A 27,335-nucleotide genomic window follows, 5' to 3' on the forward strand; every position below is an offset into this window, starting at 1 on the left:
CCAGCCCTGAACAGGGACTCCGCGTCTTGAAGCCCTCTGTTTTCAGCTGACCCCGACCCAGGGGAGGCACCCACCTCACGCTGGCTCCCCTTATCCACGTGCTTCTCTGTTAGCCCCTTAGCACCGAGCCCGACTGAGCTCTGTGCAGAGACCGAGGGCAGTGTGCCACGTGCCCCAGGACGGTTGGGAGGCAGACACACCTGGTGCAGGTGGGCCGACGGAGCCGACTTTATCCATCCAAGCAGGGGAGGACTCCTTGTACTTGGTGCCGTCACCCTGACTAGGAAGTAGCACTGCCTTCACGCGGCAGGAACCCGAGGTGCACAGCGGGGCCCTGACGGAGGAGCCCCCGGCACCCGGCAGGCAGCTGGGGGCGTCTCTTCCCAGCCCGCATCACAGACCTCACGGGGCTCCTGGAGGGTGGCCGTATGACGGCTAGCGGCACCCCCACAGAAAGCTGCTTGTTTCAGAGCGGCCGCTAAGCAGTGCCCAGACACCCGCCCGTCAGTCTCCCGGGCACCGGTTCCCGTGTGACCCTTCTGAGCCCCCACACGCAAGGCGTCCCAAGCCCAGGGAAGGACTCGGGGCCTGAGAGGCCGTGAGCGTCCCGTGTGGGATGGACCTCGCCCACCCTGAAATCCGATTTCGCTCGTTTATTCTGTTACTTGGCGAAAGCTCCGTGTTCTTGGCTGGAAACGCGGATTCTCACGCATGCGCACTGGGAACTGCATTCACCAGAAACAGAGCAAAAGGCTCCCTGAGGGCGGGGCAAAGCGGAAGTGGGTGCGGGTCCACATGCGGCCTGCAGGTGGCGCAGTCCCACCGGAGAGCCAGGCGGGACAGGGCACAGCCACAGGGCAGAAGTCCACAGCTGAATAGAGAGCCCCTGATGCCCCCAGACAGATCCCAGCACCCACACCGTGGGGGACGGTTCCCCACTGTGCACCCGACTCCCCCCTCCCCGCCCCCAGGGAGCAGCCTCTGACCCAGGCTGTCCTCTCTCCAGGTCACTGCTGGCCTGCAGCCCGGGTCCTCTTGTGGCTGTACCAAGCATCTGCCAGCAGAAGCCCAATGCCCAGCAGGACCAAGCCCGCCACGCCTATGCGGATGAGGTTCTCCAGGGTGTGGTCCTCGGGCGCTGGGGCTGGGGGCGTACACGGAGGGGTCACCTAGGCTGGCTCACCGGAGTCCACCTCCCTGCAGCAGCCTGAGCCCTGGGTCCGGCCTGTAGCTCACTCACCAGTGGGGGAGCCTGACTGGGGGTGCGAGGGGCTGCTGGGCTCCGGTCCTCCTGAGAACAGGGACGGGACGGTGAGGAGGAGGAGACCCCACCCTCCCCATGGACTCAGCACTGAGGACCTGGGACCACCGCTGGTGGAGGCCATCAGGGGCTCCTGAGTGTCAGAGACACAGAAGGGCAACGTCCAGGGTAGCCTCCCCTCCCCCACACCTCAGCCTGTGCACCCGCTGCTCTGTCCTCTTTATCTGTGGTCAACTAAGTCTTCATTATCTTGACACAGCCACCATGGGACACACACACACACACACACACACACACACACACACAGTGTTTCCTAAGCGGTGGTGCTCCACTGTGTTCCACAATCAGTATTCCTGAGTGAGAAGACCTGGAACAACCAGGGCACAGTGTAGACCTCGGTGACTATCGGTAGTTACAAGCTCAGGGACACAACTCATAGCGAACATGGACACAGACAGCACACATCACAGCGGGCACTGTGCAGGGACGCAGCTACAGACGTGCGCATACTGAAACAGGCCAGGCTGCCCAGGGATCGGGAAGCCAGGAAGTGAGATTTCCCTTCCCTCTGGGCTGATGGGAACTTTGTCAGGAAATCAGAGCCCAACCAGGGCCGGGGGAAGGAGTCCCCACAGGAACAAACGCTCCACTGCTGCTCCTCCACTGAGCTGCTCTTCAGGAGAATAAGGGGCCCAGACCGCCCTGAGGGTTGTCACAGGGGGCGGGGCTTGGGAGCCATTGCACCTGCAGGTCCCCACCCCTCCCCGGATGAGGGCGCAGAACTAGCGCAGAACTGGGCCTGGCTCTGCCAGTTCTCTGACCTGAGGCGCAGGGCAGGGAGGGCGTCTCCTGTGTCCAGGTGCCCTTGTGAGTGGGAAACCACCGTGCACTGAGCACTGCTGTGCCCCAGGCACACGCTGGGTCTCTGCATTCACCCCCTGAGCTGCCACCACCTCACAGCCCACACGGCCACCCCTCCCCTCTCCCCAGGGACCTGGACCCGAAGGAGTCCCCATCCAGGCCTTCCCCATTCTCAGTGAGCCCACAGCCTGGGGCAGCAGGCGGCCAGCTCCACACCTGGTTTGGAGCCCACAAACTGCAGCTCCTAAGGCTCGCGCTCCCAAAAGACCAGGGAGCTGCTGGCAGGAGGAGCTCCCCAGTGTGTGCCCCCTCCCCAGGTGCTCCAGGCTGCTCCTCCTCGGGTGAGTGGAGAAGCAGGTGCAGAGAGAGGCCTCCGCACCTCAAGGTCAGGCACAGCGGAGCCCCTCCTCCTAGGACAGCCCCCCACTCTCCGCTCAGTGGGGCGGGCTCCATGGTAGTGAGCGGCTGACCCTCAGGGCCTCCTGGGGTGAGGACAGGCGGTGAGGCCTGGGGCTGCCATGCTCCCCACTCAGCCTGCTGCCTCCTCTCCCAGGCTGGGCCCAGCACCCCCTCTGCCTCAGCCTGACCATTCAGGCTCAGGGGGAGGACCCCTACCAGCAGAACCATCCAGCCCCCAGCGCCACAGTGGGTGACTTGGTCCCTGTGTTTGGAGTCTTCTGCTGTTACCCACTCCCTGGTGACCACCCCCAGGTCCCCTCCCCCAGGCCAGCCCTCTCCTGGGGACAGCCCTACACTGACCAGGATGACCGGGAGGGCTGGGGTCCTCACCTGACACCTCGACCTGCAGGGGGTCACTGGGCCATGACCACAGGTAGGGGTCGGTGCTGTGGGCACCATAGCACCTGTAGGTCCCTCTGTGGGCTGAGGTCACAGGACCCAGCATGAACATGGACTGAGCAGCTATTTCCTGGCCTGGGACACGCAGATGCTGGGGAGGGGTGCCCGAGCCCTCCCTGTGCAGGAGAAAGGTGTCCATCACCTCCTGGGAGCCACAGCGCAGGGCCACCATTGCTCCCCAGGGCACTGAGGGCCCCGGCTGGGCCTGCAGGGAGGGTTTCCTGTACATTCCTGGGAGAGAGGACGGAGTGTGGAGGGAGCAGCCCCTCCCTCCCCTCAGGGCAGCATGGGTCTCCTGGGGTCCGTGTCCCAGGGATAGGACGTGGTGGGCAGGGGCTCCCCACCTGCAACCAGCACGTCCAGGGGGTTGCTGGGGGCCGACCATGCGTAGGGGCCCTGGCGTCCACCGTAGCACCTGTACCGGCCCCCGTGGGAGCCGCTCACGGGGCCCAGGAGGAAGTCGGGGCTGGGCTGCCCGGCAAGGTGCTGGGGGGACGTGTCCCCCTCGGGCCTGGTCAGCGCGTATCTGTCACAGCTGGGCTCACAGTGACACCGCAGGGTCAGGGTCTGTCCCAGGAGCAGCAGTGAGGCCGGCAGGGCCGAGAGGGAGGGCTCCCTGTGCAGCCCTGAGAGGGGTTGGGGCGAGGAGGGCAGGGTCTGCAGCTGTTCACTGCCCCCACAGGGTCAGAGTTCCCAAATCCCCGAACCACCCAGGCTCCCTGGGCACTGGGCCCTTCACCTGTGACCTGGAGCTCCAGGGAATCACTGGGCAGGGACCACACGTGGGGGTAGTTGGTGTCAGCGCGGTAGCACCTGTAAATGCCCCCGTGGGTGCTGTCCACGGGGCCCAGGAGGAAGGTGGCCTGCCACACCCCAGCCCCACGGGAGAACCTGGCTTCTGGGCTATGCAGGGGGCCAGCTCCACCCTCCTTCAGCAGATGGGCAGTGCCCACCCTATGTGAGCCACAGGAGAGGGACACGTTCCCTCCTGACGCCACCACGGGGCTTGGCTGGGCTGACAGGGAGGGTGCCGGGAACATCCCTGCAGGAGAGAGCAGAGCCATTTAGGGTGGGTGGCTGCTGTCCCATGCACCCACTTGGCTTCCTTCTGTGACCTGGAGCCACTCTAGGCAGGGGACACCCCTTACCTGTCAGCACCAGGGTCAGGGGCTCACTGGGCTGGGAGAGGCCGAGCGGGGTCTGATACACACACCAGTACTGCCCTGTGTGGTAGGAGCTCATGGACATGGTGATGGGGAAGTCAGCCTTGTGTCTGGAGTCCTGCTGGGCCCGCACTTCCCAGGGCTGAGGGCTGCCCTCTTTATACACACGATACACCTCAGCCTGCAGAGACCCCTGGCACCAGAGGGTCACAGGGCTCCCCACGGCGACCAGGGGGCCTGGGTCGGCCCAGATGGAGGGCTTGGGGAGGGTCCCTAGAAGGGAATCAGAGCTGCAGACCCCAGGGTGCCGCCCCTCCCCCGCCCCATTCCCCAGCTCCACTCCCAGCCCCTCCCAGCCATCACCATCAGCCCAGCCCCCCTGGGCTCCTTAACCCTGAGCTGCCTGGGACCCTGGGCTGAGCCAGGTCAGGGGAGGACTCACCCGCCTGTGCCTTATCCCCTGGCACCCGGCACAGCCCTGGAAGAGAGGTCCCCGTGAGAGCTGCTCCCCACTCCCCACCCCTGCAGAGATGACCAGGCCTTCCCTGGTCCTCTGAGCCCTGGGGTCCCAGCTGGGGCAAGGCACTGTCCCCCCCCACCTGTGAGGGGTCCCCGTGTCCCCAGCTCACCCAGGCAGAGGAGGGCAGTGAGGGCCGGGGTCTGCGCCCCGGCGCCCATGGTCCCTGTGGAGCAGAGCAGCTGTGAGGGGCGCAGGCCCAGAGTCCGGCTGGAGATGAGCGGGGAGAAGTCACGGGTTCCTCATCTGTGGCCTCACAGGAAGGGTGCAGCCCCTCCCCTGCTGTCCCTGAGGACGGGGCCCAGGACAGAAAAGGCTTTGGGGACCATGGGACCAGGCCTCCACCACCGCTGCCCCCTGCGCTGTGCCTGCCTGGCCTCCGGCCCCCCTGCACACTCCAGTTCCACCCAGGGGGTGCCCCTCATGGGCGGGGCCCAGGAGCTGCCCGGTTAGGGTTCTGGTTCTCCCTGCACAGGGGGGGTGGCCAAGGCAGGCACTCCCCTTCCTGAGCTGCTGAGTGCAGGTGTGGGGGCTGGGGTGGGGGAGGGGAGGGGAGGGGGAGGGCTGGATCCCGTGGGGAGGGTGACGGAATCTTCCAGGCCTTTGGCGCTGACAGGAGGGCATGAAGAAGGTACAGACGCTGCAGAGGTGTGGCTGAGCTGCAGCCCAGCTGTGGCTGTGGCAGGTGCAGGAGGGCCCACAAAGAGGACCCGGCTTTGGGGCGGGGTCCTGCTGAGGGCTGGTGGGCCCAGGGCCTGGCAAGCAGCTGTGAGGAGGGGAGGGTGTCTGAGGGCAGAGGCCCCAAGCTACCCGAGGAACTGAGAATATGGTGGTGCCCTGACCAGCCCAGCCGGGGTCCAGTGCCGCACACCCTGTGCTGCCTGCACTGTACCGGGTTTCTCATTAGGTAGAGGGGACTGGGAGCAGGGCACTGGGCCCGTGTGCAGATACACACTTACGTGGGGCTGGGGATTCCCGGCACCTGCTTCCTGAGCCCCCACGGCCTCTCCTCCCCTAATCTGAGCACCTGGGCTCTGTGCTCCTGGATGACATGGGGGTGCCACTTCCTGAGCGACCTGAACAGGTGACGTCGTCCCCCAGCGTCTCTGTGGTGGGGGGATGCCCGAGACCTCCCCTCTGGGTGGCTGTGGCCGTAGCACTCCAGTCTCAGGGTCCTGCAGTGTCCCTTCCAGATTCAGACGTGGGGACAGCACCGTTCTGGTAGGCACCCCTCCTCAGAAGTCCCTAGGAGCGCCCGCTGACCCCAGAGGTGAATCAGAAGTGGTCCCGGGTCCCAGATAGAATGGAAGACCCCATCCTCAGCCGTGTTTGGGGTGGAGGTCAGAGGGCAGGCTCTCAGCTGCCTGCTCTGGGATGGGGACCCAGGAGAGAACTATGGCGGCTCGTCACAGCCTCGGGTTACAAAGGCACCCGCAGGCATCTGTCCTTTCCTTAGCCTGCATCAGGTAGAGAGGAAGTCCCCCTCCCAGAAACAGGAGCTGGCAAAGCGTGCACTCAGTGGCGTTCACGGTAAAGCCCCAGACATTCAATGACCTGCTCTGGCCTCACCCCAGGAGGAAGCCCCACACCATGCAGCCATCAGCCCCGCCAGCCCTGCCTAGCCCCAGGGCTCTGTGGGCTCCCAGCCCTGGGTGTTTCTGGGAACGGTGCTATGTGGGGCCGTTTGTGTGTGGCTGCACCTCCTGCCACACGCATCGTCACTTTACAGCTTCCTGGGGCTCTGCAGAGTTCCCACGGAGCCAGGGACCCACCACCCCGAGCCCCGCATCCCCGGTGCACATCTGGCTCCTGTCCCTGGCCGGCCATGCTTGGATGGATGCCTGTGTGCACAGTCCCTGGATGGTTGTCAGAGCCTCTCCCTGGCCCTCGGTGGTGAGAACGCTCCACAGAGCCTGCACTCAGCACACTGGTGAGCGCTGCACCTGACCCTGACCCTTGCCAGGACGTTGGTCAAAGGGAGCGCCTGACTCCGTGCGGGGGTTGGGTTGCTCTGTGCTGTGCCGAGGCTGGGTCTGGTGCTTTGAGGAACTACAAGTCTCTTGCAGCAGTGGCCGAACCCTGCACATTCCAGCTGCGTCTCAGGGCTGCGATTTCCCCACACCCTGACCACACTCTGCCTGCTTTGTCTTCGAGAAGTGACCAGTGTGGTGGGCGTGGGGTGCCTCTCTGTGGCATTATTTTCACTTCCCTTCTCTTGCACTGAGTTGCACCCTTGCTTTTCCTGTTGTGGCTTCCAGATCTTTACACAATGTGTTCGTTGTCTTTCTGTTCCCTTGATAGCTGTCCATGGTGCACAGACTTCTGAAGTTTTGGGGATGATCAAATCAGCCATTTTCCCATTTGTTCCTTGTACTTTCGGAATCACAGCTAAGACACTGTGATGAAATCTGAGGTCATATTTAGCCAGGTATTTCCTTCTAGGAGTGCTTAAAATTTTTTTTAAAGACTGATTTATTTATCTCAGAGGGAGAGATGTAGAGAGAGGAGAATCAGAGGCAGAGGTTTCCCATCCAATGGCTCGCTCCCCATATGGCTGGGCGAGGCTGAAGCCAGGAGCCAGGCAGGAGCTTCTGGGTCTCCCACGTGGGTGCAAGGACCCAAGCACTTGGGTCATTCTCTACTGCTTTCCCAGGCGCATTAGCAGGGAGCTGGATCAGAAGTGGAGCAGCCGGGACTCCAACTTGGCCATACCATATGTGATGCCGGCACTGCTGGTGTTGGCTTTACCCCCTAAGCTACGCTGTGGTGGGGTGGAGTCCCCAGCCCATAACTGGAAACACGGGAGAAGTATCCAGGCGCACCCTCCACCCGCCTCACTGAACTCTGTGGGAAACGCAGACTTGCACCGCACAGACAAGCAGAGTAATCAGCCACCAGAAGAAGCCGGGCAGGCATCCGCACTCTTCCAGAACACCGGGTGCTGCCGTCCACCAGAGCCAACTGTGTTGTGGGGTTTATGTTAGGCGAGCACTGAGAAATCCAGGTGACCTTGAACGTTCCGTGCCGGAAGAAACCCTGCACACACTTTCAGTCTTTCTCTTCTGAGTGGTCCTCTCGGAGGACAGAGTCCCACAGTCATCTGGGATTTTACCTTAGAGTTTGATGAGCCACAAGTTTTTTAAAATATTTATTTGAAAGTCAGAGTTACATAGAGAAGGAGTGAGAGAGGTATCCATCTGCTGGTTCAGTCCCAATGGGCCCTCACAGCCGGAGCTCGGCTGATCCCCAGCCAGGAGCCCCGAGTTTCATCTGAGTGTCCCACATGGATGCTGGGGCTCAAGGACTTGGGCCATCTTCTGCTGCTTTCCCAGGCCATAGCAGAGAGCTGGATCAGAAGTGGAGCAGCTGAGTGTCGAACCGGTGCCCACAGGGGATGCCGGCACCGCAGGTGGCAGCTTTTACCCACTACACCACAGAGCCAGCCCAGATCCATTAATTGTGAGCTCCCATATCTGACCCCACATGTCATCGCCTCCTTTTGGTGAGTGGAATGGTAAATCCATCTTGAGTGACAGGTGTCCGGCCCACGTCCTGCCCACTTGCTGAAGGTCAAGGGGAGCGAATCCCGGCGTTGCCCTATCGATGGGCCGTTCGACCCCGCTCCTGTGGACACTCAGGGCCACTGAGCTGTGTGCGGTCCCTGGAGAGGAACAGCACAGAACCACACGGGAGCCTGCAGGGTGGTGGGCAGGGCTGCGGGAGGCCGGGGCCCCTTCCCAGAATGCGCGTGGGAGCCCGGGGAAGCAGCACCGCCAGCGGTCCACCCGGGTCCCTGCCCCTGAGCAGGATTCCTGCAACCCCAGGTGAGCTCCGCCCACTTCCCAGCAGCTTCTCACCAGCCATGCCCGGCCTCCGGCCTCCCACCTCCCCCGCCCCCGGGGCACAGCCTCTCTGACCCAGCACTGTCCTCTCTCCAGGTCATCGCTGGCCTGCAGCTCGGGTCCTTCTGTGGCTGTACCAAGCCTCCGCCAGCAGAAGCCCGAGGCCCAGCAGGACCAAGCCGGCCACACACATGCTGATGAGGTTCTCCAGGGTGTGGTCCTGGGGCGCTGGGGCTGGGGGCGTGCACGGAGGGGTCACCGAGGAGGGGCAGACCCAGTCACCCAGGACCCCACCTCCCCGCAGCAGCCTGAGTCCTGAGCCCTGAGTCCAGCCTGTAGCTCACTCACCAGCGGGGGAGCCTGGTTGGGGGTGCGAGGGGCTGCTGGGCTCCGGTCCCCCTGAGAACAGGGACGGGATAGTGAGGAGAAGGAGACCCCGGCCTGGTCCATACTCAGTGCTTCCCGGCCCCCCGTCTCGCGATGCAGCTCAGCATGGCTCTTGGGTAAGCTGCCTCCGGGTCTGTCGGGCTGCCCTGTGCTCCGGGGCCGCAACGGAGCTCTGCAGGGGCCGGGCCGCGCAGCACCCACAGCCTGGCGAGCTTCTCCCTACAGGAGCAGTTCCGGGGCCCACCCTGGGCCACGGCAAGGGCTCATTTCCCTGAGCAGACTCAGTCCTGGTCTAGAGGCCCACAGTCCCCGGGGTGTGAGCCCATCCTGGGCGGGTCCTGTCCAGTGCTGCATCTACCCCAGCCCCTGTGAGAGCCTGGCCTGGGGCAGATGGACAGGGGGCTGGGCAGACCCCGAGTCCCTGTGTGACCCCGTCAGGCCATCTGCAGGGACCACCGAGGGCCTGCTGCGTCAGGAGGGAAGAGGGGCGGGGCTGCACCCTGGCTCCGCCCACACCCTTCTCCCTCCTGCCCTGCAGTCCCACCACCCTCACTCTGGGTGTCTGGCTCAGGAGCCCAGGCCCCGCACCCAATTCCCATCTACCCTCCTCTCAGCGTCCCCGTGACCTACCCAGCTCCTGCTCGGGTGTGGCTTCCTCACTGTCACCCCAGCTCCAGGGCGGCACTGGGCTCTGAGCAGCCAGCAGCGCTGAGGCAGACACAGCGGTAGCGCCCTGCGTACACCTCGGCCATGAGAGGGTGGGGAACTTGACCTTGTTTCCGGGCTCCAGGGGCATCGCTCTGTCCCAGGGCTCTGGGATTCCCTCTCTATACAGACGGCACTCCTGGGCCTCCAGGGTCCCCAACACCACAGGGCCCCAGGCCTGCCCAGGGCGATCACAGAGCCTGGCTCAGCCCGGACGCTGGGTCTGGGGAGGGTCCCTGGAAGGAAACCAGAGGCTGGGTCCCAGGACCACGTCCCCTCGCAGGCCAGGACCCTCCCAGACGCCCTCCTCACCAGACAGGGCTGCTGCCCCACTCCAGCTGCCCGGGGTGGCCCTTGTCCTATGGGGGGGTACCCTGCACAGTGGGGGCACGCTCACCTGCCTGCACTCTGGTCCTGGGCCCGCACAGCCCTGGAGGAGAGCTCCCCGTGAGAGGGTTTCCCCTGCCCCTGCGCAGGTCCTCTCCTCCCCGGGGCGCCTGAGCCTGGGGTCTCCAGGGAGCAGGGCCTGGCTGTGGGTGGGGGCGGGGTCCCTCCCAGAGCAGGGTCTCCCCTCCCCGTCTTCCCGTCTCCCCCAGGCAGAGCAGGACCACGAGGGCGGGGTCATGGCGTCCTCTTCGCCGGCTCTGGCACAGCGCCCGCGGCACGGACACACACCGGGTGTGGACGCTCGGAGGCCGGGTCCTCCCAGCATCGCAGGGCTGTTCCGTCCACACCCCACAGGAAGGGGCACCGCCCCCACCCCAGGCAGGCCCTCAGTCCCCAGGATGGGGGCACAGGCGCCCTGCAGGGATGGGGCCCCGCCCCGCCCTGTCAGCCGGCTCCGCCCTCCTCTCCCAGGGCCAGGACCCAGCACCAAGGACACGGGCCTCCCGGAGCCGCCCCTCAGGTGGGCTGATGCGCCCCGGGGTGGGGTCGTCCCCGCCCTCAGCCCCTCCTGTGGGGTCGCAGCCCGGCCACTTCCGGAGGACGCAGGTGGGCACAGCCCCGCTCCCGCCCGGCCCGGAGGTCCCGGGGCCTGACCCAGGGCGGGGGAGGCCCGGACGCCCCCTCCGCCGCGGACGCCGCTCCCACGCCCCTCAGCCACAGCTTCCCTGACCCGACCACCCGCTGCGGGGCCCTGAGGCCTCCCAGGACCTGCGCCGCCCCCTCCCTGCCACCTGCCCTGACTCCCGGGGGAGGCGCCCTCACTGCGTCCCCTCACACACCCCTCTGCCCTGAGCCTCAGCTTCCCCGTGTGGGCGGACACGGACTCACCTGAGGCGGCCTCGCGCACACGCACACCGACTCTGGACTGCGCATGCGCATGTCAACAAGGGATTGCGCAGGCGCACACCACCACTGGCCTCGGGGACACAGCCCGACACGTGACTGTACATGCGCACAAGACAAGACTGCGCACGCGCATGATGACACGATACTGCACACACGACGACACGTGTGTGCGCAGGCGCACGCCGACATGCTGTGCTCAGACGTCACTGAGGGGAGTGCTCGCTGCTTTGCCGCTGTCTCCGTGGAGCAAGAGTGCGGGTCCTTGTAGGAAACGTGAGCCCTGACTGCTGCTCTGCGCGGCCCTGCAAGTCCTCGCCAGAGCAGGTGGGCGAGAAGAAGCCGCAGAAGCGTCCGATTATGGAAGGAAGAAGCCACGTCGGCTCTCTCCTGATGACGCCATCTTACCTAAGACTACCTCTCTTTGCTGATGACGTCATCTTACCTAAAGACAACCCAACGTCTCAACCAGAAACTGCCCTCACTGGTCACCGTCAGGTCGCAGGATCGCGGTCCACACACGAACTCCCGTCAGCGCTCCAAGGGAGATCCACACAGCTCCACTTAGCAGAGCCCAGACCTCCAGCAGCCTGGAGTGAAACAAAACTCATGATTTACATGGAAACACAAAAGCCCCATTTGAGCAGTGGGCAAAGGACTTGAATTGACGTTCCGGAGAGAAGATGTGATGACTGAGAGGTGGATGCAAAATCACTCAGACAAAAACAGCTCTGTCTGTGTCTGATGAGCTGTGACTTCTGGTAATGTATTGAACACCATCGATTCTTTAGTATCAAGCGACCGGTGCCTGCCTTCACCACCACCAACCAACCGGTGTGGTCATGTCCCCTGCATTCTCTCTTCTCATAAGAACGAGTGTTCTTTGTGAGCGTTTTCTTGGGAGTCTAAGTTTACGGGAGCATCCGACACAGGATTTCCCCATATGACTGTTTCCGTCTCTGGTTTTGATAGCACTTTCTCCTTGCCTGATAAAACATTCTTTTTCCTGTCCTCGGGAACAGTGTATGTAAATTTGGGAGTGTGTGGGCATGCATGTGTATGTGTGTTTCCTACCTGAATAAATGTGTGGGAGGAATTCCCATGAAGCTTTGCAGCCTGGCGTTTAGACTGAGGGAGAATGTTGGATTCCCGAGTCACGGCGTCGTCAGGTGTCAGGGCACGTTTTGGTCAGCCACAGTCGCCTGTACGCCGGCGCCCCCAACATTCTAATGAAGCTGACAGCTGCCGACCTCATCGCACTCTTGCTGCACGGCTTCTGGGGGCAGAGTCCTAGATACGCAGGTCTGCACCACTGCAGGAGGACGCCCGGCCCCCGGTGGATATTCTCATAGGAATACAGCAGCGAGCTCTGCCGTTCCCAGCCCAGGAGTGAACGGCGGAGTTCAGAGCCCAGAGTGAAGTAGGCGCCATCATGCAGGTGTGTGCTGGGACTCCTTGATGTCCCATGACCAGACTCACCCGGTACAGGGTTCCTAGAGCCGATCCTCACCAGTACAGGACACGTGGATGGATTTGCTACAACTCCCTGTTGCCATAGTTCGGTTCCTTTTATTTATTTATTAAAGATTTATTTATCTATATTTTTGAAAGGCAGAATTACCGGGGAAGGGGGGGGGGATATGTCTTCCGTCCACTGGTCCACTCCCCAGATGGCTGCAGTGGTTATGGTAGACCAAGCTGAAGTCAGGGGCTTGGAACTCCATCCAGGTTTCCACATGGGTGCAGGTGCCCACGCACGTGGACTTCTCCTGCTGCTTCTCAAGTGCATCAGCTGGGAACTGGATTGCTGTGGAGCAGCTGGGACTCGAACCCGTGCTCCCGTGTGGGATGCTGGTGTCTCAGGCAGCACCTTCACTCAGTGAGTCACAACGCCAGCCCAGGTTCAATTATTATTTTTCTCCCAAAGAAACCTTTCATTTAATGAATACAAATTTCATAAGTACAACTTTAGGAATACATTCTTCCCACACTCTCACTCCTCCTCCTCTACCCTCTCCCACTCCCAGTCCCATTCTCCACTAAGATTCATTTTCTATCAAATTTATTTTTTTTAAAGATTTATGTATTTAGTTGAAAGTCAGAGTTACACAGAAAGAGAAGGAGAAGCAGAGAGAGACAGAGAGAGAGAAGTCTTCCATCCACTGGTTCACTCTCCAATTGGCCACAAGAGCTGGAGCTGCATGGATATGCAGCAAGGAGCCAGGAGCTTGCCCTAGGTCTCCCAAATAAGTTCAGGGTCCCAGGACATGGGTCATCTTCTACTGCTTTCCCAGGCCATAGCAGAGAGCTGGATCAGAAGTGGAGCAGCCGGAACTCGAACCGGAGCCCATATAGGATGCCAGCGTTTCAGGCCAGGGCGTTAAACTGCTGTGCCACAGCACCAGCCCCTTCAATCAATTTTATACTAAGACCAACTCTATACTAAGTAAATATTTCAACAATTTGCACACACACACACATGCACACACAGTGTGGAGAACTAGTTTTACAGTTAATTCTTATAATACAACTCATGAAGATCAGAGGTCCTGCATGGGGAGTTAGTGCACAGTGATTCCTGTTGTTGATTTAACAATTAACACTCTTATGTATGATGTCAGTGATCATCCGGGGCTGTTGACATGAGCTGCCTTGGCTATGAGAGCCTTTTGGAGGCCAGCACTGTGGCATAGTGGGTTAGGCCACTGCCTGCAGTGCCGGCATTCCATATAGGCGTTAGTTCGAGTCCCGGTTACTCCACTTCTGATCCGGCTCTCTGCCATGGCGGGGGAAAGCAGCAGAAGATGGCCCAAGTCCTTGGGCCCTGCACTTGCATGGGAGACCCGGAAGAAGAACCTGGCTCTTGATTTTCAGATCAGTGCAGCTCCAGCCATTGCAGCGAATTGGGAACCAGTGGATGGAAGACCTCTCTCTCTCTGCCTCTCCTTCAATATCCATGTAACTCTGACTTTCAAATAAATAAATAATCTTTCTTTTTTATTTAAAGAAAGCCTTTTGAGTCTGCAAAAACGGTCTGAATTTAGACAGGGCCATGAGCAAAGTGGGAGTTCTCTCCTCCCTTCAGAGAAAGGCGCATCCTTCTTAGATGGCCCCTTCTTTCCACCAGGATCTCACCCACAGAGATCCTTCATGCAGGTCATTTTTTTGTTTCATTTTCAGTTCTCTGAATCCTGAGGTGTTCACTCTTCCTGTGACGACCTGCGTCCCTGAGGTCACCCTGTGTGTGCACAGGCAGGGTTTCATTGCTGCACGCAGAGAACAGACCCTGCTACAGAGGGGAGCGGGACCGGATGGGCATCTCTCACATAGAGAACCGACCCTGCTACAGAGAGGAGTGGGACTGGACGGGCATCTCTCACACAGAATCAAGCGCCCACAAGGAGGGAGAGGATGCCAGCTCCAGGGGAGCCACTGAGTCCCAACCGGCAGGAGGGCTGCCATGGGCGAGGACATGGGTGCCAGCGTTGGTGTGGAGGAGAGGGAAGCCTCGGGCACTGCTGAGGGGACCTGGGATGGCGCAGCTGCTAAGGGAAAGAACTTGCAGCTTCCTGCAAGAATTTAAGTGGGACCACGCTCGGACTCCCCAGTCCCATTCTGGGCGCTGAGATCAAGGGGCTGCTGCTGGGATGCAACAGGTGAAGCCGCCGCCCACAACACCAGCATCCTGTACAAGAGCTCCAGGAGGGGTCCCGGCTGCTCCACTTCAGATCCAACTGACCGGAAGCCAGGAGCCGGGAGCTTCTTCCGGGTCTGCTACGTGGGTGCAGGAGCCCCAGCACTTGGGCCATCCTCTGCTGCTTCCCCCAGCTGCATAGCAGGGAGCTGGACTGCAGGCAGAGAGGCTGAGACTCCTACTGGTGCTGCACTATGGGGCGCTGGTATCACAGGTGACGGCTTTAACCTGGGCCACGACCCCGTCTCCAGGCCCCACATTCTTTAACCACTCAAGGCTCATAAAGCTACCACCCAGGAACACTCCCCAGGAGGGTGCAGGCTAACCCCAAACAAGCAAGGCCCAGACAGCACGCCCCACGGTGGCTCCACACTGGCCATTCACTCCCCAGGGGCTGCCTCTGTGTCTCCACCCTCCTCCCAACATGCAGGTCACAGGTGCAAAGTGACCCGGATCCTGTGAGCAGGAGGAGGGAGTGCCGGTGGCCTTGGCCAGGGCAGCCTGCTCCTTCTCACTCTGTGTAGATGAGAGAGGCTCAGAGCAGACGGTTCTGAGGACACGACCACGAACCTGAGATGCAGCTCTCCTGCTGCGCCCTGAGCTCGGAGAAGCACGCAGCCTCCAGGGAGTGGGTGAGGCCCAGCCCTGCTCGGCCACCAGCCTGAGAGGAGGGCGATACAGGTGCAAATGGGGAGGGAGCCTTGCGGGAGGGCCAATGGGGGTCACTGTGGACCAGGATGCGGGCCCAGTTCCTGGCTTCCTGCTTGCCCATCGGGAGGGTCCTGAGCTTGGGGGGCTTGTGGGGTGGTGCTGCCCTCCTGCACCCACGTGCGCGCCTGTCCACAGCCCGGAGTGTCCCCGAGCCCTGGGCTGGATTTCCCAGGCGCTTCCTGTGGTGGGCGCGTTGTGACCACCCCAGCCTCTGTCCCCTCTCGGAGGTCGGGGCTGGAAGGTCCACGCGCGAGCAAGGAGGGCCCAGCGTGACGTGGCTCCTCAGGCTTTGCAGACCCCGCCGTCAACCTCTCCCGCGTGGGAGACGAGGAGACGGCCTCTCCCCCGCCGGCTCTGGAGCTGTCCCAGACCCGAGAGCAGAGAGCAGACGCCACCCGGTGAGCGAAGGATTCCTGAGAAACCACAGGGTGCAGGAGACAGTCGCTGAAAGCCGAGCGCCCATTGGCTACCGTGGCACCATGTCGGCATATACCCACAATACCCCGGGCGGCCTGGGGGTGGGGTTGTACCTCAGCCCCACCCCGAACTAGGAAGGCTTTGTCTGAGGGCAGGCCAGGTGCTGTCAGCAGGTCTCATAGCAACGGCTGAGCCCACCTCCTGTTAAAGATGGGACGAGCTCATTCGGCCCCTGAGCAGGAAGTCCTGCCCCCTGCTGCATCCTGGGAGCCAATCACAGAGCTCGGGGGAAGTCCACTTCCTTTGGGCCAACCATGCACAGGCCGGAAGTCAATCCTAACCCGAAGGAAGTTTGTCTTCTAAGTTGAGCGTGGTTGGTGTGGGCGTTTCTGGGCGTCCATGTTCACTCTGGGGTTTCTGGGAGGATTTTCTGGGTCTTGGAGCAGAACTGCCCTTTGTAAGCGCCGGTTTGGAGAGGAGGCTGCCAGCGGCTCTATGCAATGTTCTTTCCCTTCTAATATTTTCTAAGGCGCTTCATTAAATATAACTTATATCCCATAGAACCTACCCTGCACAGTGCTGACCCACAGAGCAGGTCCGCCACGCGTCAGCATCCCTTGGGCCCCCCGTGGAGACCTGCCCCACCCCACCCCAGTGATTTGGGAGGAGGGGCTGCCCTCGCTCAGCCTCGAGCTGCCGGAGGCACTCAGGTGCCAGTCATGGAGGCTAAGGCTGGGCCGCACGGCTCACAGTTTATCGTCTGGTGTCCACGCCCACCGCGTGCCTGCAGACACAGCCTGGGGCCACTGCAGAGCCACCTGCTGCTGCCGCTCCGTGTGGCAGGGCCAGAACCCGCCGCCTCCAGCTGGGCCTTTGCCCTTCATTCTGGGTGGGATCAGCCCCGTGGTCGTGCTCAGAGAGAATGGCCTTGGCCAGAGGGAGGGTCCTCTCAGGGAGGACCCTGTGTGCTCCCTGCTGCCATGGCTCCCTGCACGCAAAGGCCTGGCAGTGGGAACCGGAAGCATCTGACCCTGTGAGCACCGGAGGTTAATTAAAATCCCCCACCAGCGATCATATCCGGGTGACAGGGAGGCACAGGGAGGGAGGACTCAGTGGCTGTCCACGGGGCGGCTCTGGGGCAGACCAGGAAACCAGTGCTCCCCAGATCCTGTGCCCACGGCTTGTCTTTGCAAGACCGAAAGAAGCCTTTGGAATCTGGAGCAAAACAGCATACGGGCCGGGACGCTTCGGGTCCGTGGGCTCAGCAGGGGTGGTCTTTGCCACCTGTGGGACACCGGGTGGTGCTTGGGGGTGCTAGTGGGCTGCTGCTCCCCACGCCTCAGTGCACAGAAGGCCCTGGCCAAAACCACACCACATGGAAGGTTCCAGAAACCCTGTTACAGAATGTGACAGTGGTCCTCAACCAGGGACACTTCTGCTCCCTAGGGGGTCACTGTTGGAGACAGGTTTTGTGGCAAAACAGAACAGGAGATTCGCCACACTCAGGGCTTCAAGGTGAACAGTGGACATTAGGCGTTCACAGCACAGCTCCACCGCCCCCGCCCACTCTGAGAGCGTCTGCATCCAGCACAGGAGCCCCCCTCCCCAAGCGGCCCATCTGCCCCCACCCTCACCCCCACCCCCTGAGTCTGCCAGTCTCTCTGTCACTAGGGATTCAACCAGTGAGATCGCACCTGGGGCAGTGAGACCCCACCCACATCGGTGAGACCTCTCCCACACAGGTCGGTGACACCCCAACCATATCGGGGAGACCCCACCAAGATAGTGAGACCCCACCCGGGATGGTGAAACCCCACCCACTATGGTGAGACCCTTCCCACCCACGTCAGTGACACCCCACCTGGGGTAGTTAGACCCCACCCAAGTCAGTGGGACCCCACCCACTATGGTGAGACCCCTCCCACCAGGTCAGTGACACCAAACCTACAACAGTAGGACCCCAGCCAGGACGCTGAGACCCCACTCACGTTGGTGGTACCATACCACTGTCGGTGAGACCCCACCGGGGTGTGATCCCAGGAGGCTGGGGCTGGGGCAGAGAGGCTGCTGCCGAGGTGCAGGCACTACACCCACCCGCTCCTCTCCCCTCACCTCCCAGACCTTCCTCCTGCCCCCACCCCGCGCGAGCCCGGCTACTCACCGTCCTGGACTCTGGACACTGTGGTTTCGGAGACGGGGTTTCCGCGAGCCTGCTGTGGGAAGGGAGGGTCGGCTTTGGCTTCCGCCCACCCAGCCTCTCCTTCCTCAGCCCAGCCCCGCCACACCCCGCGGCTGTCCAAGTCTCCACCCCATGCCTCACAGGGGTCCCAGCGGCCTCACCCCACGGGCAGGGGCCCCCAGGCCCCAGGCAGAAGCTGGCGCTGCACTATTGCGCATGCGTCTCTGTGCCTCCCACCACGACGGGGGCTCTGCGCCCCCCTCATGCGGGTCTTTCTCCACACACGGCGTCAAATCCAAAGCCTGGCACTCCCCTGGGTGTCCTGAGCCAGCCCCCTGCCCACCAGCCTCCTGGCCAGTCCCTTGTCACCAGGTCCCCTTCCTGACTTCCGGCACTGCTGGGTCGCCCCCTCTCTTTCTGGAAATCTCTTCGTTCTGAGAACCATGGGGCTAACGGGCTCAGTCGGCCAGTGTTCACCCAGATGTCTCCTGCGTGTGCCCAGCCAGGCGGCCCTGCTTAGCCCTCCACGGTCCCCCTTCCAGGTCACCACTGCTTCTTGTGCGAGACGCCTGGGGACTTCTAAAACTTCACGGGACACGGAGTTAAAAGAGAAGTTTATGGGGCCAGCGCTGTGGTGTAATGGGCTAAAGCCTCCGCCTATAGCACCAGCACCCCTTATGGGCACCGGTTCGAGTCCCCGCTGCTCCACTTCTCTCCAGCTCCCTGTTAATATGCCTGGTAAAGCAGCAGAAGATGGCCCAGTCCTTTTACCCCTGAACTTTCCATGAGCTCTCTGAACTGCCCTCATATAACACATTTCTCTCTCCTGACATCCACCCATGGACGTTCCATCCACTCCAAGCAGGAAACTTGTACCCACAGATGAGGAGGTTATTCTGGTTGATGGACACTGCTGTACGGGTTGCCCCTCCCTTATCCAAAATGCTAGGGCCCCCAAGTGCTCCAGATGGGCTAGTGCTGGGATTTAGAATATTCCCATACACACAGTGAGGTGTCCTGGAGACTGTGCCCATGTCTTAAACACAAGATTCCCTGCATGTCACGGGCCCCGGGGACTCAGCCTCTGGGTAACTTCTCATCATGTCCCTAGTGCACCTGCGTTCTGCATATGGACCAGCATGAGAGGGAGGGTGCAGGTTTTACTGCTGGCGGCTTGTGGGCACTGAACACCACCACACCTGGGGCACCTGCACTGCACTGTGCAGGCGGGGAAGCCCACGGCACCCACAGGCATGCACAGGAAGGCTGCAGCTCTCCCGATCGTGGAGGAACAAGCTACTCACCTGCAGCAGGGGCAGGGTCTGTGGGTTCCAGGCTGGGGTCTCCCACATCTGGAGATGGAGATGAAGAGGACTGGCTGGGGCTGGGGGCTTCCTCTGCTCCCTCCATTCTCCTTCCCTGGCCCCCTGGGGTGGACGTCCCTTTGACAGGACCCTGGGGTTTCTTTAGGAGCCCAGGGAGGACCTGGGAACTGGGGGCTTCCTCACCTGTGACCAGGAGCTTCACGGGCTCACTGGGGAAGGACCACACATGGCCGCTATAGGGGACTGAGGCAGCGCCACTCTGGCTCCAGGGGTTGACACCTGGGACTGGGTTTCTTCTCCTGTCCTGTGGCACAGGGACCGGCTCACCCCGAGCTCCCCCAACACAAACTCTCTCCACACACCGACCACAGAACTCAAGTCAACCACTGGCGCCATGAGGACGAGGCCAAAGTCCTCACGGTGTCTCCCGGGGTGGGGTCACCTCTGGCTTTTGCACGAGTTTCTGATTTTGTATTTTCAAATTCTGAAATTGTGAGAAGCAGAGAGAGAGCGAGCGAGCCAGCCCTATCCATTGGGTCACTCCCCGAATGCTCTAATAGCTGGGGTGAACCAGGGCCAACAAAAAGGGCCATGAGCTCTATCCACGCCCCCCACCCGGGAGGCAGGAACCCAGCTGCCAAGCCGGAGACCATGGCCCCAGGACCTGCCTGAGCAAGGAGCTGGAGCCCAGACTTGCAGCCGAGAATTGAACCCGGGCCTCCCTTTGCATCGTGGGGCCTTTGTTTCCTCCTGAGGTCGGTTGTTCTCACTGAGGGTTCAGCTGCAGTGGGTTCTTCTCCCTGTGGAGGGGCCCTGTGCCCTTCTGTGGTCTCCCCCAGTTCCCCCGGGGGCTGGGTGCCCAGCAGGGGGCAGCTCTCCTGTGGACGCTGTGGGTTTGCAGGTTACCACCCCACTCGGTCAGACTCAGTCTCGTGCTCTCGTGAAGGCCGTGGGTGTTGGGTTTTCAGGACTTTGCTTCCAGATCTGCAGGTGCAGGCTCCCTGCGTGTGGCCGGCTGGGGTGGTGACCGGAGCTTTTCCCTGAGGGCCGAGGGTCCTGACTGCTTTCTGTCCACAGCACCCACTCTCTGGAGCTCTGTGGAGTTCGTGGTTCCAAGCCCCCTCCTCAGGGACTTGGGGCGGGGTCTCTGTTCCCTGGGAGGTGCTAAACCCCATCAGGGCTCACCTCCTGGGCAGTGTCTGCCGAGCGCACTTCCGCTCCCACGCGAGCCAGAAGGCTCTCAACTAAGCTTTCATCTCCACCACTGGCTCTTTATTTTTGTGCCCTTGAAGCCAGATACCTACGGAATTGTTTCTAATGTGTCTTGTTGATGTGTGTGCACGTGCGTTTGCACATTTGTAGGTCTGTGTGCATTTATGTATATGTGTTTCCCAGTGTGCAGGTGTGTGCATGTGTCTGCAGCTGTGTGCACACGTGTATGTGCGCATATGTGTATGTGTCTGCATCTGTGTGCACGTGTGTATTTCTCTGTATATTCGTGTATGTATCTGCATCTGTGTGTATACACATGTGCATGTGTGCCTGTATGTCTGCATTTGTTTGCATGCATGTCTGTTTGCATGTGTGTATGAGTGCGTCTGGGGGTGCTTGTGTGTATGCGTTTCTGTGTTCTGTGTGCGCAATCTGTGCTTGTGTGTGCAAGTGTGTGCACGCATCTATTTATGTGTCCGTGTGTCTCTGTGCATGGATGTGTGTGTCTGCACATGTGTGCATGCTTGTGTACATGTGTTTATGCGTCTGCATGTGTGTATGTGTGCGTGTGTAAATGCATGTATGTGCATGTGTGTCTGTGCCTGCATGTGTGTGCATGCGTGTGTGAGTGTGTTGATGGGCACAGCAGTCCTGTGCACGGCCTGAGCCAGCACTTCCTCTCACGTAGGTACGTGCCCAGCAGAGGTCAGCACATCATGGCCCAAGGACCACAGCCAGCCTACAGCCTCTCTGTGGATGGCCCATGGTCTGAGCGTGTTTTCACATTTCTGTGTGTCTGAGACGAATTGAAAGAAGGCTAACCTGGGCCATGTGGACATGCTGTGACACACAAACATCAGCTCTCACCTTGCTTATGGGAATCGACCCTGTTCCAGTGTGTGCACAGCTCGTGGTTGCTCTGCTGTTCCCAAGCCCAACTGGCTCAGCTGACCTCCTGGGGGATGGCAGAGGACGTGTGCTGGAATGAGAAGGCCATGCCAAGATGGCCACTGGCCAAAGAAACTGTCTGGCAACAGGCTGTGATTGGATGGTTTTGGGAACCACTTGACAGCGGAGCCTGCCTGGCAACAGGCTGTGATTGGATGGCTTTGGAAACTGCCTGGCAACAGGCTGTTATTGGTTAGGGCATAGACCGCCCCTTGACTAGATTGGCTGCCTTGGCTATATAAGCTGCTGTATCCACTGAAATAAATGAGTCTGCAGGCTGCTCGCCTCTGGCCTGCTTTCACCTGACTCTGGGGTGCCATGCGGTGACTCTGTGCCTCTTGCCCCCACCACGCTCCTCCTCCCAGAATTGAATCCACAGCAACAGACATGAGCTGAGTTTGTGAGGGGGCAAGAAGCCATTCTCGTTGCATCCTTGCCCAAGTCCAGGTGCCCTCTGCTGCGTTCCTACGCTGCTCTGCACACCCCTGCTGTGGACAGGGCCCTGCACAGCCAGCTGCGAGCCTCTGCCAAGGACAAAGAGGGCCTGAGAGGCACCTACCTGTGACCATGAGCTCCAGGGCACCACTGGGGGCCACCACACCTGGGGGCTGCCATGGTGGCTGTTGCTGTGGATTTGTTCTGAGAGGAGGAGCGTGGTGGGGGCAAGAGGCACAGAGTTACCACACAGACCCCAGGAGTCAGGTGAAAGCAGGCCAGAGGCGAGCAGTCCACAGACTCGTTTATTTCAGTTGGTACAGCAGCTTATATAGCCAAGGCAGCCAATCCAGTTAACGGGCAGTTTTTGCCCTAACCAATCACATCCTGTTGCCAGGCAGACTCCATTTCCAGGTGGCTTCCAAGGGGGCTTCCGAAGCCATTCCTGAGTAACTGACCCTCACTTGCCAGTGGCCATCTTGGTATGGCCTTCTCATTCCACCACAGGTGGCGACCACAGAGATGCGGGGGTTCCCAGGACCAGAGCCAAGGTTCCCCGGAACCCCTTGCATCAGCGCTGTGGCAGGGAGCCATTTCCCCCCTGGGCTCACTGGGACTTTATCAAGAGGACACGAGGCGGAACAACATGGCAGGGAAATGTTCTCTCCTGACATAACCCCAGAACCTGATCCATGGACAGGCAGGGCTTGTCACAGAAGCCTGAAAGAGAAGAGGAGAGGTCAACAAACTTTCTCCTTTTAAAGAAATCATTGCTTTGATATTCAAAAGTTGTATTTCTGTATAATTGTCATGTAAACATCAAACACACAAACACACCACACACACACGCACACAAACGTGGAAGAGCTAACCCAAGCTAGATAACGTGTGCATTACCTCACAGACTTATTGTGTGCTGGGAGCATCTGACACAGTTTTAAGCAATTTCAGCTGCCCATGCCGTGAGCGTTATTAACTAAGTCGCCATGACACACACTACACCTCTAGACCTTCTTCTCCCACGTGATTCTGTATCTCTGCACACTGACCTGTGGATCCCAGCACCCATGGCCTCCCCTGGTGACCACCACTCTACTCCCCGAGTCCCTCACAGCCCACACCTGAGTGACTTCCCGAGTGGGTTTTCCCTGTGCCTGGCTTGTTTCACTTCCGCAGTATCCGCAGTGCCTCGGTTTCCTGAAAACATCTGGGTTTCACTCTTCTATGGCCGAGTCTTATTCCACTGTGGGACGCCTTGCTTTGGGCCCCATTTGCCTCGGTTGATGATGACAGCGATGTGAGCTGCACCGCAGGAACGCGGGCGGGCAGGTGTCTAAGGTTCTCCTCTCCCGTAGCTCCTCCCCTGTGCCCAACCTGCGCTAGGAGAAGGGAGTGGTGGGGGTCTGGGCCCCAGGATCCCCTCTCTGTCCCACACTGTTGTGGACAGGTGAGCCAAGGGGCCGCCCATGGGCTCAGGGAGTTGGCACTGTCGAGAAGTAAACGAGGAAGCAGGCATGATACCAAGGGTTCGAGGGGCCAGGTGGGGCTGAAGGAGGAGCTGCCGGGTAGAGAGAAGGTTAATGGTGGACGGACCGGAAATGCCAGACGGGCTCTTCTGGAAACCTGGGAACCTCGGGCACGTGTCCAGAGACCCCAGCCCCCTCTTAAGGAGACCTACAGTGTTCAAATGTGCTCTTCCAGGAACCCGGGAATCTCGGGCTCGTGTCCGGAGACCCCAGGCCGCTCTTCCGTAGACCCAGGAATCCAGAGCGCTCTTCCGGAAGCCCTGCACACCCTCTTCCGGAAACTCAGAGACCCTGCGCTTCTCTTCCAGAAACCACAGACGGGCTCCTCCAGAAAGCAGGGATCCCAGATGCCCCCTTCGATACACGGGCTAGGCTGACCTTGGTTTAGAGCTACAGTGGAGGCACGGCCGGAGCAAGTGCGTTGCGCTCTACTTCTCAGGTACCGTTGCATGTAGACTTCCTTCCACGCAGAAAGTGCCAGGGAGGAAGGAGGACGCTCCCTTGGGAACCAGGTGCCCCAGATCCGCAGCAGCCACGCTCATTTAGTGAAATACGCCTTCCCTGGAATCCAGTGTAAGTTCTCTCTTCCACGCAGAAGTTGGAAAAGTTGGTCTCATAGTAGCAGAGTAGGATGGTGACCACTATGGCTGAAAAGGGTCTGGGGGAGAGATGAGGGAGGGTTGGTCCCCGGGTCCCAAGGTGGAGTCAGATAGAGGAACGGCTCTGTCTGCACAGCACAGGAGGCACCCATGACTCACATAACCTGTTGAGTGTTTCCACAAAGAACTCGAGGAGAGGAGCTGGGCCCAAACACAAGACAAGACGAGATGGGAACGCCCTGGTGTGATCAGCACACCCTCCAATACCACGCTGCACCTCCCAAATTATTACGTGCTCATTTAAAGGGAAAAATAGGTGGCAAATGTGTTTTTGGTGTTTGTGTCTTCCTCCTTTGTCAAGCTGAAATTCACAGAGCACAGATTACAGACCTAACAGAAATTTAATTCATGCTGTAGCTACCTCTCACATTCACTGTGTCGTGTACCCACCAGCACCTGTTCACAAACATCTTCATTAGCAGAGACAGAAACCCCAGACCCACTCAGCAGGCACCTGCACACTCGTCCCCACACCCGAGTCCACATTCTGCCCTCTGAATCTGTACCCCCGGGCACCTCTCAGAGCAGAATCAGAGCATGGTGTCTGTGACACCGGCTGATTTCTCCACGATTATCCAGACCCTCCTTCTTTTCTAACAGGAGAGTATCAGCCGTGTCTACAAATACTGCCTGTTGTGGACTCACTCATCTGGTCTGCATATTCTGGTTGCTGGCATCTTTGGGCTCATGTGAATGAGGCTGCTATGAACCCATGGATGCAAAAACCTTCTTGGGTTCCTGCTTCAATCCCTGTGGTTATATGTGCAGGAGAGGAACTGTTGGATTGGATGGTAATTCCAAGGAACCATGTTTCCTTCTTTATTGTGCTGAAATTCAAATAACATAAAACCAGCCCTTCAGAGTGTATTATTTGCTGACTTGTAGTACATTACCAATGTTGTACACCATTAACTTTTTAAAAACATATATTTTATTTATTTGAAAGAGTTACAGACTAGATACAGACCGAGAGAGAGAGAGAGAGAGAGAGAGAGAGAGAGAAAGTCTTCCACCTGCTGGTTCACTCCCCAGATGGATTGACCCCGCCCACCCTGAAATCCGATTTCGCTCCTTTATTCTGTTACTTGGCGCAAGCTCCCTGTTGTTGGCTGATACGCGGATTCCCACGCATGCGCACTGGGAACTGAATTCACCAGAAACAGAGCAAAAGTCTCCATGAAGAAAGAGCTAAGCGCGAGGCGCACATGGTGCGGATCCACATTTGGTCTGCAGGGGGGGCTCTCGCACCTCAGGGCAGGAGAAGTCCATAGCTGAATAGAGGAAGAGCCCCTGCTGCCCCCAGCAGTTCCCGCAACCGAATGCTGGAAGACTGTTCCCCACTGTGCTCACGCTCCCCCTGCCCCGCCCCCAGGGCTCGTCCTCTCTGACCCAGCGCTGTCCTCTCTCCAGGTCACCGCCGGCCTGCAGCCTGGGTCCTTCTGTGGCTGTACCAAGCCTCAGCCAGCAGAAGCCCGAGGCCCAGCAGGACCAAGCCCGCCAAGCCCATGCGGATGAGGTTCTCCAGGGTGTGGTCCTGGGGCGCTGGGGCTGGTGGTGTGCACGGAGGGGTCACCTAGGCTGGCCAGCCCCAGTAACACAGGACCCCACCTCCCCGCAGCAGCCTGAGCCCAGACTGCACATCTTTGTGTCTAGGGAGTCCCCTCGCCCAGCGTGGGCTTTGTGAGAGGCCTGTGCACCCAGCCCAGTTCTCTTCCCAACACCCCTGTTCCATCCACTCCACTTCCCACACAAACCCTGTGCCACACAGGGTGACCCGGGCCCCAGGGCTGAGACCTCTGCTGTTTCTCACTCCCTGTGACCTCCCCCAGGTCCCCTCCCCCAGCCCAGTCCTCCTGTGGGGACAGCCCTGCACTGACCATGAGGACTGATGAGACAGGGCTGGGGCCCTCACCTGACACCTCCAGCTGCAGGGGGTCACTGGGCAGTGACCACACACGGGTCTTGTTGGTGTCAGCACGGTAGCACCTGTAGATGCCCCTTTGGGTGCTGTCCACGGGGCCCAGGAGGAAGGTGGCCTGCCACAGCCCAGCCCCATGGGAGTATCTGGCTTCCAGGCTGTGCAGGGGGCCGGCTCCACCCTCCTTCAGCAGATGGGCAGTGCCCGCCTCATCTGAGCCACAGGAGAGGGACACGTTCTCTCCTGACGCCACCACGGGGCTTGCCTGGGCCGAAAGGGAGGGCGCCGGGAACATCCCTGCAGGGGAAGCAAACCAATGTCTGGGGGCTGCTGCTCCGTGAAGTCCATGTTTCTTCTTCGGTGGGCAGGGGAAAAACCTTACCCATCACCACCAGGGTCAGGGGGTCACTGGGCTGGGAGGGGCTGAGCGAGGTCCAATACACACAACAGTACTGCCCTGTGTCATGGGAGCTCATGGACGTGATCACGGAGAAGCTGGCCTTGTGTCTGGAGTCCTGCTGGGGCCTCGTTTCCCAGGGATGACGGCCGCTCTCTGTATACATATGATAGACCTCAGCCTGCAGAGAGCCCTGGCACCAGAGGGTCACAGGGCTTCCTACGGCGACCAGGGGGCTTGGGTCGGCCCAGATGGAGGGCTTGGGGAGGGTCCCTGGAAAGGAATCAAAGTTGCAGACCCCGGGTGCAGCCTCTCTCCCACCCCATTCCCCAGCTCCACTCCCAGCCCCTCCCAGCCATCACCATCAGCCCAGCCCCCCTGGGCTCCTTAACATGAGCTGTCTGGAGCCCCCGGGACTGAGCCAGGTCAGGGGAGGACTCACCCGCCTGTGCCCCATCCCCTGGCACCCGGCACAGCCCTGGAAGAGAAGTCCCATGAGAGCTGTTCCCCACTCCCCACCCCTGCAGAGATGCCCAGGCCTGCCCTGGTCCTCTGAGCCCTGGGGTCCCAGCTGGTGCAGGACGCTGTCCCCTCCCGCACCTGTAGGGGTCCCATTGTCCCCGTGTCCCCAGCTCACCCAGGCAGAGGAGGGCAGTGAGGGCTGGGGTCTGGGCCCCGCCGCCCATGGTCCCTGTGGAGCAGAGCAGCTGTGAGGGGCGCAGGCCCAGAGTCCGGCTGGAGATGAGCGGGGAGACGTCACGGGTTCCTCATCTGCGGCCTCACAGGAACGGGGGCAGCCCCTCCCCAACCTCCCCCGCTGTCCCTGAGGACGGGACCCAGGAAGCAGCGGGCACTAGGGACAGCTAGGACCAGGCCTCCGCCTCCGCTGCCCCCTGTACTGTGCCTGCCCTGCCTCCCTCCCCCACTCCAGCCCCACCCCTCCAGGAGTCCACTCTCTGTCCAGTTAGGGTTCTGGTTCTCCCTGCACAGGCCGGGTGGCCGAGACACGCACTTCCCTTTCCTGAGCGGT

At 60.5% G+C, this 27,335-nt stretch overlaps 1 protein-coding gene across 7 annotated transcripts; it reads right to left on the minus strand.

The window, feature by feature from the left end:
* Nucleotides 1–637: 637 nt before the first annotated feature.
* Nucleotides 638–27,194, minus strand: LOC138848078 (leukocyte immunoglobulin-like receptor subfamily A member 5). Of its 7 annotated transcripts, none has more exons than XM_089319670.1 (7): nucleotides 26,943–27,186; nucleotides 26,748–26,783; nucleotides 4,129–4,416; nucleotides 3,720–4,022; nucleotides 1,241–1,291; nucleotides 987–1,144; nucleotides 638–757 (listed from the first exon to the last, which is right to left on the minus strand). In XM_089319670.1, exons 1-6 carry the CDS (start codon nucleotides 26,989–26,991, stop codon nucleotides 1,008–1,010), a joined length of 864 nt encoding a protein of 287 aa, XP_089175796.1. In that variant the 5' UTR covers nucleotides 26,992–27,186; the 3' UTR covers nucleotides 638–757; nucleotides 987–1,007. The 7 variants fall into 7 exon arrangements, 6 of the variants coding, with proteins under 6 accessions (XP_089175796.1, XP_089175795.1, XP_089175797.1 ...); XM_089319669.1 differs by lacking the exons at nucleotides 26,748–26,783; nucleotides 26,943–27,186 and adding exons at nucleotides 4,586–4,621; nucleotides 4,773–5,102 and having other exon boundaries at nucleotides 638–725; XR_016224980.1 differs by lacking the exon at nucleotides 638–757 and adding an exon at nucleotides 2,912–3,606 and having other exon boundaries at nucleotides 1,076–1,144; nucleotides 26,943–27,194.
* Nucleotides 27,195–27,335: the final 141 nt, after the last annotated feature.

Source organism: Oryctolagus cuniculus, chromosome 18 (assembly GCF_051225735.1).
Source record: "Oryctolagus cuniculus isolate XC-2025 breed Fujian yellow rabbit chromosome 18, ASM5122573v1, whole genome shotgun sequence".
Taxonomy (NCBI): domain Eukaryota; kingdom Metazoa; phylum Chordata; class Mammalia; order Lagomorpha; family Leporidae; genus Oryctolagus; species Oryctolagus cuniculus.

Bases quoted from the DNA above. Each gene is read 5' to 3' on its own strand.
- LOC138848078 (XM_089319667.1), bottom strand. From the start codon at position 26,991: ATGGGCGGCGGGGCCCAGACCCCAGCCCTCACTGCCCTCCTCTGCCTG. The intron at 4,417-26,747 runs GTGAGTCCTCCC...ATTCCCTTCTAG, and splicing joins AGGGGATGGGGCACAGGCGG to GGACCCTCCCCAAGCCCTCC. The intron at 3,607-3,719 runs GTGAAGGGCCCA...AACCCCTCTCAG, and splicing joins CCTGGAGCTCCAGGTCACAG to GGCTGCACAGGGAGCCCTCC.